The sequence below is a fragment of the Charadrius vociferus genome, unplaced genomic scaffold (genome assembly GCF_000708025.1).
Source record: "Charadrius vociferus isolate BGI_N301 unplaced genomic scaffold, ASM70802v2 scaffold273, whole genome shotgun sequence".
In the NCBI taxonomy this organism is placed as follows: Eukaryota; Metazoa; Chordata; class Aves; order Charadriiformes; family Charadriidae; genus Charadrius; species Charadrius vociferus.
In genome coordinates, this window is record NW_009647750.1 from 1062301 (window position 1) to 1073557 (window position 11257).

The 11257-nt window shown below is 39.5% G+C and overlaps 1 protein-coding gene across 1 annotated transcript in view; it reads left to right on the top strand.

Moving 5' to 3' along the window:
- Positions 1-287: 287 nt before the first annotated feature.
- Positions 288-11257, top strand: part of JADE3 (jade family PHD finger 3) — a 30976-nt gene continuing 20006 nt past the window's right edge. Inside the window, exons 1-2 of the mRNA XM_009882119.1 lie at positions 288-336; positions 1478-1560. Of these exons, the coding sequence (XP_009880421.1) occupies positions 288-336; positions 1478-1560 (132 nt within the window). The remainder of the gene's footprint in view (positions 337-1477; positions 1561-11257) is intronic.

Genomic DNA, 11257 nt, shown 5'->3' on the forward strand with positions numbered 1-11257 from the left:
GGGAATCAGCTGGCGGGTTGCACTCCTTTCTGCAAAATTTAAAGCAAGCTCTGCCCAGCAGAGGCATGCTAGGTTTGAGGGTGCTCAGTTTCACAAATAAGAGTTTGGTCGAATAATTGCTCGCAGAAATAAAACGGTAGTGGCTGAACTGGGATTATTTCTGTGCCTGAAAGCTCTTCAGACGAGTTTTGCCTTTAGTGCGAAGAGCTTGGTGTCAGCCAGCAGCCGGTGATTTTCTGGTAGAATGGTTGCCATCAACTTTTTTTTTCTCTTTAGGATGCGTCAGGATGAAACGCCACAGGCATCTAAGCACCAGTGACAGTTCAGACAATGAGAGTAAGTAATACCTACTAGTTTTTCTTTGGTCTATCACCCCCTTGTGGTTTCCTTCTGTGGATTGAGGGCAAACTATTTCACCTCTTATAATTAAAAAAAAATGTTTCTTGCTTGATTTCTTTTTGTGTTCTGTGGTCTTTGGTGTTCTGAATCCTGTTATGAGAGGAAAATGAGGCAAAGGATCCTGTAAACCTGGAGGTGGTTCTGAGTCTGCTTAGAATTTGAGGAGAAACTTGTATGTTTCCCTTTCAGAGCTGAGAAAAAGAAATCTGTAATTCAAGAGAAATTTTACTGTCCAGAGTCCTATTTTGTAATTTTTTTTTTTAAGAGAGTCCTGTTGTCTCTTGTTGTGCAAAGCCTCAACTTTAAAATTACTGGGGTTGGCACAGTATTTGAGCATTGATATGTTAGAGTTATATATAAGATAGAGTTATAACCAGTGTATTGATTGTTATGTTATCTTATACTCGTTCTTGATCTATTCCACTTTGGTCTGTTATACAATTCAGTAAAGTTATATTTTAAACGTTCCTTGGTACGTATCTGCCTGAGGTTGCATCTTCCCATTTTGTCTGCAAAAACCCCTCACCTGTAGGGCAGGGTCTTGTTTGTTTCTTATAAGCCTGTGCCTATCTAATAACTCTCTACATAGTGATGATTCATTGTCATATTTGTTGCAAGTCATCAATGTATCCTGTACTGAAATAACATTTTGCCTGGAAATATCTAGACATCACGCTACGATTTTTTGCATCTCTTATCAGCATGCTTTAGTATCGTTGCCTTTTTGTTTGTTTTTTTTTAGCACTTGCAAACTCTGTCCTCTGTTTTGGTTCTCCTTCCACTTTGTTAGAAAGGAAATGAAGGAAAGTGGTCTGCCTGCTTGCTTCTGTTTACTCATGCTTGTATTGGACAGAGCAGAATGTACCCATAAACTCAATGTGCTGTGGTCTTACAAAGAATGAGTGGAACAGGAGGAGCTGTGATCAAGCCTACAGACTGCCTAAGAGTTTTTTGCCCACGTCTTGTCAAGAAGTTATGATAATTCAAGAGACTGGAGTGCCTTATGTTTTGCTGAAAAATTGAATCAATTGAAACAATCTGTAATGGTCCTTTTTATGTCTTTTTTTTTTTTTAATAGGTCCTTCCACTTCCTTTTCTTCTTGTTCTAAATACAGGAGCAAGTCAAAAACACCAGCAAATGAACAAAAGAAACCTGCTGAGGTAAGAATCAGGGTTAAAGATTGGTCTCTGGTAGTTTTTTGTCATGTAGTTTTCATGTTTCTAAGCCTTGAAATCGTGAGCTTTGAACTAGTGCCAGCAAGTCCATTTGTCACCTGTCAAATTCTCCGTGAAACTGCGTTTTCCCCACTGCGCGAGTATTATAGGAGCTCTTGTGTTTGATGTCCCAAAATGACTTATGGCATTTGCAGACAGCAACATGTAGTTCGTTCTTCCCCTGAAATTTAGTCTCATTTTGAAATCGAAAAAGCTGGGATGGCCTTATGATTTGAGAGCATGCCACAGAAGGAGGCGTTTTGTGTGTATGTGTATGGGAAGGATACTTTATTTTTGCTTCAGGATGACGCAGTGGGACACTAATGGGCAGGATATGTATGAATGGTGCTTCTTCATCTTCTGCCACTTTCTCACTCCTGGATTTTTACCTTCAATAAAGCGTTTTTACTCTGCAATCCCCACCTGTTAGGGCCTCTACACCTGTCACCACTGTCACTGGATCTGTACTCACCAATTGAATAAATTGGCATTTATGCAGAAACCAGTGCTCAAGTCCATCCTATGAACCATTCCACTGGTAGCCCATTTTGGGGAGGATTTGTTGGCTGCCTTCTCCAAATTTGATGCTTGCTTTCTTAAAGGCTGTTGTCAGATAACTGCAGATGGGAGAAATGTTTCTTGCAGCTAATTCCCCTTGCTATGACATTCCCTCCTAATGAGTCCTTCAACATGCTAGTATGACTGTTGATGCCTGTGGTTACTGAAAAAAAGACTGACAAAACCCACTTTGCTGCTCTAGAATTTGAAGCTGAGTTATGTCCCAGAAGTAATTTTGTCTACTGTACTGGCAGCTTTTTACCTGCGTAGATACTACTGTGAGAGGTTTAAAAAAGAATCTTGCATGAATGTTTCAATAAAAGCAAAATTGGCCAGAACTAGCTACATAGTGTTTTATTTACAGCCACCGAGAAGGTTGAGAAAAGTCTACTGTGCTTTTTACATGTAAAGTGTTGGTCTGAGGATTATGGTTCTGTAAGAATTTTAATCTTAAAACAGCTTGTGGCTACTGAGGTCTTGTATTTGTTGCTCATGTTTGCCTAGGCAGTAGCTTTGTTCCTAGCAGGGCAAATGGGAACCAGAACACATACGCTGCCAGACTTGTTGCTGTTTCAAATACACCTCAGTGCTAATCCTTTACCAGTCCCTTCATTCTGCCCAGCCATCCAGCTTTCTTTCTTGTATCTTTTCCTCTTGGGGATTGTCCTGTTACTGTTTTCTTTGCCTTTGCTCCATGCTCTCTTTATGTGCATATGTACATTATAAACAATCGTTATGAAGATGCGGTCCCTGTATGTAGCATGCAAGTGTTCTGTTTACGTAACTAGGAATTAAAATGAGCAGTGTTTTCGGTTCCTCCTCTTGAGATCTTCTTTGCTGCTTTCTGCTTGTTCCAAGACAAAATCTTGAGCCCTTTAATGCTTGAAAATATGAAACTTTGAAGAACAAAATCTGGAATACACACTTGGAATTAAGGAAGTGTATTTCATAACATCATCCTTCCAGTAATACTGCCATCTTTTTGTGATCGTTCATTTAAGATCCCCTCCCAGAGGAAAAAAAAAAAGGAGGGGAATGGGGGAGAAAAAAAAAAAAAGAAGAAGAAATAAACCTCACACCTTATAATATGTGCTCTTCTGGAGGAGTATCCCAGGTACAATACTTAACCCTGAAAAAAAAAAATAGCCCTCGGGGAAAGGGAATGGAAGGGAAAGTGACAGTAGTAATCTCTACCGCTTGTACATAGGACTCTTGGCTATCCTTCCAGTTTTTCCTTTCCTTCTGCTAGAAGCAAGCACTCCTTCCAACCCCTTGAAAAGCATATGCTGGAGAGTGTATTACATGAAATGCTGTTGTCAGCAGAGCATTGAAAATGATTATTTATGCAACAAGTGGTGACAAGGGTATAAAGCAAGGACTGAAAAGAGAGCCCACCACACACCCTTCCAAAAATCATGTTGTAATTCGACAAGTTTTTTGTAGTAATAGTTGTCTGATATCAATTAGATAGAAATTTAAAATTTCGGGCTGACAGCATCCCTTTAGCAAGGGCTCTATTTGACAAATTGGCATTGCACTCCTTTCATTCACCTCTGCTTGCCAGGCAGCAGGCTGTTTCTTGAGTTAGTGGTGCAGAAAATCTAAAAGGTCAAAGCTATAAATAGCTGTTTGGGAATATTTTTGCTCATGGTCTTCATACATTAATTTTTCTTTCATGCCAGTAAGCCTGGCTTTCTCAATTAAATTGCATGTGAATACATAGGCTTTTTTCCATTTCCTCAACCATCTCCAGCCCAACCCAGGTACCTGGGTTCTCTCTCCAAATAAAAGATTGGTTTTGGTACTGTGACCAACAAGCAAGTTAGTGTATCTGTCAGTTGCTTCACAGGACTTGTCTGTCTGTGCCACGGTCCTCTGTGGTTGCCTATAAAAAACGATGAGTAGCTGCAGTTGAGGACTGCTCTGCCTTGAATTACCTCCCAGGTGCTTCAGAATCAAGGTGGGTACAGGCATGGCCTCAATGTAGCGAAGTCATTTGATATTACTGTAGGGCAGAAGGGGTGTGCAGTGTTAGAGTGCAGATGTCAGAGCTTGTTCCCAGAGCCTGACTTAACCCAGGTGTTTACATCAATGCAGAAGGGATCTTCCTGGGTGAGACCTAGGGTCTGCTTACCCCTTTCTCCTCCTTGGAGAAGATGAGAACAAGGCAAGGCTGTAGCCATGCTTTTTCAGACCGTGGTGTTTCTCTATGTAATTTCAAAAGCAAGACTGGCTCTTTCTTCGTGCTCCGCTTCTGGATTACAATCTGTGACAAACTACTGAAATGGTGACTTAAAAATTCTGCTATCCAATTAGCTTTAGCATTTACTTTGAATAAATAAATTGTGTTAAGGTTACAGGCACACCAGAAGTGTAAGTCATAACAGTTTTTCAGACCTTTATGATTACGTTGGCCACATGCCATTGGTGATGTTGCCCCTCATGGATTTAAACATAGACAGAGGGGCTCGCAGGCCTAAGCAGTAGGCTGTGTGGGAGTAGCAGGGTAGGAGGCATTTGGATGTCTGGCTCAGCATGAAGCCTGTACTTTGCAGTTTCCTGTCTCCGTGGAAGCTGCAGCAGAAAATGATGGCAGAGGAGTTGGAATCATTTTTGCAGGGAAGACTTATTAGCTGGACTACTGAATGACTGACCGTTTTTTTTTTTCCCCTTAGGCTAGTGGGATCACAAAAGAGCCTAAGAGATCTTTAGAACATTCAAGGTTGTGGTGTTTTTTTTCTTTTTCAGTCCTCCGTCCCTCTTGAAACTCCAAAGGAGTTAAGTTAGCTTGTTTTTTTTTAACCCTTCCCATATAAGATGGCAGTGTTTTACCTCTCTCTTTGCAAATTGGGTTTTGAATCTCACAGCAATAGTAGTTTTTAATCCCTCATTGCTGATAGTGACAGCTGTGTTATCATGTGAAATGTAGCTTGTTTTCCACAATTAAATGGTCTGCTTCCATTACTTGGGTATGTGAAACTTTTTTTAGTGGCATTTAACTGCCATATAAATCATAGGTCTTGATCCTGAGGAGCACCCTGTAAGACCAGACTCTTGGCAGAAAACAGATTCTTTTTTGCACTTTGAAAGTGGCTGGTTTTGTTCTGTGAATGAATGGGTAACATGGTCAAATCTTATTGCTTCACATGTACCATGCATAATAGAATAGATGTACCTTTATGCATGTGCTTACCTTAGAAAATTCTGAATTAACTTGTACATCTGTACAGGCTTCTCAAGACCTCTGGCAAACGTGCCTTATGTATAGTAATTTACAATACTTTTATGTAAGTCAGAGGTGCAACCTCATTGGTTATTTTTAGGATCTATTTTTGCTTTGAGGTACCTATGTCTCAGGCTATTTGAACTCTTTAGCAAGAGGTGACCCGAATGCGTAAGGGCATAAAAAAGCTTGCTTGTGAAAAGGCTGAGCTATTTTACCTTTGGAAGGTAAAATAGCAGAAGGAATGAGCAGATGTAACTGTAAAGTATGAATGGTCTGGAAACAGCAGAGCTAGAGCTTCAGTCCTGCCTGTCTGTGTGATGGAAGAACTGGGGAGGAAAGGCGGGGGGGTGAATGAGGCCAAAAGTTAGGAAATCTGTAGCAATTAAAAGGATATCCTTTCCATGCATCATGTAATTAGACTGTGAAGCTCATCTGCTACAGGAAGTTCTTGAGACTGAGAATTAAACAAGATTAAAAAAGGAATTGGACAGATGATAACGAGTACAGATTTTTCTAAATATCTGTATAAATTAATACCATTTTAAAAATTGATTGTTAGGATTAATCCTAAAATCCAAAGCTTATGTCTGATTAGCAACCAGAAGGAAACTTGATGTGTTCTTGCACATTCTTCTGGCTTGTGAGATACTGTCAGAGACATGATGTTAGGTAGGGTTGGTTTAGTATCTGATTTCCTGGCTTTTCCTATACATGCTTGTAAAGGAGGCTAGGAATATGCATCGGTACCTAAAAGAAAAGCAGGATATTTCATTTGGTTGAGTCCTGGATAATCCATAAAAATAGTTTTAGGGAGTAGTGGTTAAAACATTAGGATTTGCTGTAGTACATGTCCAAATCGTGTAAATGTTTGAGAACTACAAATTAATGCTACACTTACTCCTGTCTGTCTCAGCTTTTTTAACATCTTAAGTTTTTCAGTCCAGTCAGTGTATGTGCCTGGAACTGTAGCTTTGTTTCCATTTTAAAACTATATTGCCTTTTATTTACTTTGCTACCAAAAATCCTCAAAACAAACCGAAAAAACACCGTCTTGAGTCTCCAGACTCCCTCTATAATGAAGTACCTTAATTCAGAAACTTCATGCCCAGATTACAACTTATTAACAAGAAAAATTCTGCCTTTCCAGGATGAGCCCACTAAGTACTGTCCTTAGAGTTTCATCCTTTGTAAATGGGCAGTCTTTTGCACATACTGTGAAACGTCTATACAAAGATTAAACTGTGCTCAGATAATGTGTGATTGTATTACACTTGGGATAGGTCAAATTATGATTTGGCTATTGTTTTATTATTTATGAGGTGATTTTAAGTGTAAACTGCTGCTTTATAAGCGTTTAAATTTTGGTGAGGTTGTTTTACTTGAGAGCTACAATAGTAGAGTAAGCTTTAATGCTTATGAGAATACAAAAAGTTACTAGATCCTTTCAAAGGTGAATAAAAAAAGATTTGACCCCAAACATGATGAAAACCTCTTGCATAGTTTACAGAAAGGGCCTGCTGTCATTTGAGTGCTTGGCACCTGGAATTTCAAAGTTGGGCTTCAAGATCAGTTATAAAGGAGACCAAAAATCCATGAAAATACTAGCTGTTTCAGCGTTCTCTGGTTAGAGAGGATATTGGCCCTCCTTCCATGCTGTTCTGCGTAAAAGATTTCTGAGAATATTGTTGTGGTCTGCCTTTTAAAAATCATGGCTCTGTGTTTCTGGAGCAGTGGGTCTTCTGACTCTCTAAGCGGTGCACGTGAGGAAGTGAACCACGTGTTGCTGACTTGCTTGGGGCTCTGTGGGGATTTGTAAGCAGGTGGTCAAAGTACCTGAAAGCTCAGTGTCGCAAGAAGAAATACCAGTTTTCTTTCCATTTTTAAGAGATGACACAATCCGTTTGTTTTCCTTCACACATGCATTTGGGCAAGACATGGTGAATGAGCAATGGCATCAGTCAGTTTCAGCAGTAGCTTGCAGAGGGTTATTGGAAAAGGTATTTGACTTGTGGTTTTTTCATTTTTTTTTTTAAATGTGGTTTTACATTTGCAGTGGTAGTGAACAAAAAGGTGCTTGACAGTCTGCATATCTGATGTTTGAATTGTTCAGCAAAGAAGGGGTTTGTAGAATGCTGTTGTATTTTCAAGACCCACTCTATGTCTTTGATGCTAATATTTTACTGTAATTCTGTATAGCGTTACTTGTATCCTCCATGATATCTTTAGTGGGTAAGGATACTTCACACAAAATAGTGGTATTTGCTTCATGGCTCGATTTATTCACAGAGTATAAGCACAGGAGGGCCTGTGAGGAAGATTGTATATTGAATTTTCATAGAGTATTTCCAGAAGGAGTTCAGGTTAAAGTCATAGACAGCTTTTGGTGAAGCGTTTACAAACGGATTCTAAGAAGTTAATTTTCCTTGGACATACTATTCTAACATAATTTCCAAATAGGACTCAGAAGTCTGAAAAACAAATAAAACGTATGAACCATATCTTTCTTTCCACAGCTCCATGACATCATTATTGCTTGGTGTGTTAGTGTGCTGTGGGGGAGCAGAGCATCTGTATTTCTGGAGAATTTTTATAGAAATTAGCTTTTAAAAGCTTTAGAGACAGCAGTGCATCTCTTGCAGAGGTGCCTAGGAAATTCTCATTGCTTCAGCAAACCCAGGCAGATTTTTACTGCAGCGCAAAAAGCTAATCATGACCAAAGAACAAGGTCTCCTTCTCTGGATTTAAGCCCCAGTTCTAAAGCATTAAATAATTACTGGAGTTTCTCAGAAAAATGCTTAAGATGTTGATGATGATTATTATGACATAAGCAAACACATTTTTCATTGACGTCATTCACTTAGTGCTGCACCGTTTTCAGCCAAAACTAAAAATTCCTGGCAGCAAAATGAAATGGGAAGTTCAGATGAAGCAGTCTTGCGTGGTAAGCAGGGCTAACACTCATCTCTTCTTTCATGCTTTCAATTGCTAAAAATATTTTTTTAAAAAATCCCACTGTCGTGCAGTAACTTCTGTGAATGCTTACAGTGGTGGGGAGTTTCCCATTTCTGTGTGTACGGACCTGGCTCCACTAGCTGCGATCGGTAAGGCCCTTCTCTGTTGTGATGAAGACACGCAGCGCTAGCTGAGTCTGCTCTTGGGAAGTGATGTGTCCGGATGGGAATGCCTTATTAGCCTAGACCTGGCGTGCTCTTTTTTCAGGTCTTCTAAATATGTATGATATTACAGATTATATTAAAATCGAGTTGAAGGGTTGTGTTTTATATACAGTGAGAAATAGAGCTGCTTTTGGGTGACTGAAAGATGACCACTGTACTTCATGAGCTAACTGTGGAAGTCAAGGTGGTCCTTGCCAAAAGGAGAGTATGTCCTGTGGAGTGGACTAGCTGTTGCTTTATGGTTACAGTTAGTACAGTTGGCATTGTTTTTCAAATAAGGGTCCAAAAAGAAGCAACCATGAGGAAAAGCTGACTAAATCCTGGAGGCGTGTGTCAGCTCTTTGTTGATTAGTTCATAGCCTTGAGGCTGACTCTCAAGTAAAATTTACTTGATTTGTCAGAAAACTCTCTTTGGGTCCCCTGGGTGTTTTGGTTTGCTTCCACAACAAAGGAAGTATAGAGTGAGTGTTCTCATACATTGTCCTCTGAGAGTATTTTACTGTTGGAACAACCTGCTTGGCCATACGTGAAGAAATGAAGAATGATGAGAGGTAGAGATTGTAATGATTCCAAGCGTCTGCAGGAAATACTCAGTTGCACTGTTATCACAAGAATGAACAGGCAATTCTTAGGAAGTCTTGGTTTTGACAGTTATGTTTGTATTGGTTAAATCTTTGACCTTCCATGGTACCTCTATTGTAAATTTTAGAAATCTGAAGCAGAGAACTTAATATTGTGGCATGGTCGTGATGTGGTCAATACTGTACAACAGTCAAAAACACAAGAAAAAAGTCCATGCTCCAGGGGATTTGTGCTCTAAAAATAGAGATGATACAGTTTGCATACATAATGGATGATCAGAAGATGAATTTGCTGCTAAGCAATGTAGTTAGAATACTGATGCCTTTAATAGCATTTTTCATCTAGTGTTTAAAAAATAGTGGGCTTGATACGAAGCACTCTACTTCTATATTCTGTCAGTGGCTTAAAAGGTATTTTGTAAAGCACTTACCTCAGATAAAGTTTAAGGAATATCTTTTCTGATAATTAAACCAGTCATTCTACTTCTCATTTATTGGACTATTTTCTCCTTCTGGAGTTCTTTGGAATTGTGCCATGTTAGCGTTTCTCATAATCCTGGTTCTGTACCTGTGACACAGAAAATGAAACTGCCTTTTAAATGGCATAAATCATTTTACATTTTTTTGGTGTGTACACATACTGCTTGGAAAAAATGGATGCTTGCAGTCTTAATGCGTTCACTCCTGTCATTCAGATTTTAATACAGGCCTGTTAGGTACCTGAGGAGTTTTACACAGAAGACAACAGTGAACAGTCTGGTCTGAACCAAAGCAGATAACACATTAGTAGCAAATGAGAGAGCCTTGAGCCTGTGGTTTTAAGTTCCCTTGGTCAGCTTGCTCTCCCAGCAGCCCATGTTGAGATGTGGTTGTAGGACATAATGAAGTTACACTGATGTTCCAGGTCACTGTCAGCCTATTTCAATACCTGTTTTTAGCATAGAGCCTTTTTTAATAATGTTTACTTGATGATTTCCAAGAACAGCTGAGAATTTTTGCAGTAGGCATAACCGGTCTGGTGCTGTCAAATTGAAAAGGGTACATGAAGATATTTGGCTCTGAGATATTTTATTACTCTTTTGGCTATAAAACTGAATTAGTAAGAAGAGAGTTCAACCTGCCACAGCTTATTGCAGGGATATTTTCTGTTTCATTTTATTGCCCTTTGAGAATTTGATTTCTCGTTATGATAATACAGTTAATTAGTTGCGATGTCTCCCTAACACCAGGCCACAGTCACTGTTTTGCTTTTATGAATGTTAAACTGGTGCAGTGTGGAAGTGGAGAAAAAAACTCCAAAGGATGCATGTGCCCTTTATTTAAATTGTACGTGCCTGTATTTGACAGGCATTGTCATTAAGTAAGCTTTGAGATAAGCGATAATCATGTTTGCATGCTCCTAAAAACTTAGTCCTCTTGAGCCAAGAGTTGCATGTTGTGGCTGGAGGTTTGTCACTGATGGGTTTGCTTTGTTTCATGGTGGCATGTTTCATCATACAGGTTTGCTAAAGGATGCTGAGGCTGGACTGTGTTGTTGTGCCTGCATCACTGGGGTTCAGGCATGGAGCAACACAGGTCTTATGTTTCAGCAAAGGCAGCTGTTCATCTTTGATCCCAGAGATCCTGACCAGTAAAACTTCAAGTGGTTTTAATAAATGAACAAGTGCCTATGCATCAGTTTCCCGTGGCAACTGTCTGTAGCCCATGATGAATATGACAGTTTAAAGTAGCTAAACTGAGTGAAAGAAAAGGATGTGCTACCTTGTATCTAAGTTGGGGTAAAGCCTACAGACTGGCAAGTAGAATAAGCTGTTTGAAAGTGATACGGTGAGGAGTCTTAAATCAGGTGCAGGCCTCCTTTCCCCTCTCCCTGGTCGCCTGTAACAGACTTCTTTGTTCTGATTAGCCGTTGGACAGCAGCGTGGTTTTGAGTTAGTGTAAAGTTCTTTCATACTGTACCCGATAGACTGAGAGTTAATAATCTGGGTAATTCCAAATTGACTTGTTTGTTTGATACTGTTTAAAAAAATTGTCAAGGTATATGCATTGTTTCGGTGTAGATGAAGAAAAATAGCTATGGCTTCCTTTTGTGCAACACTCTT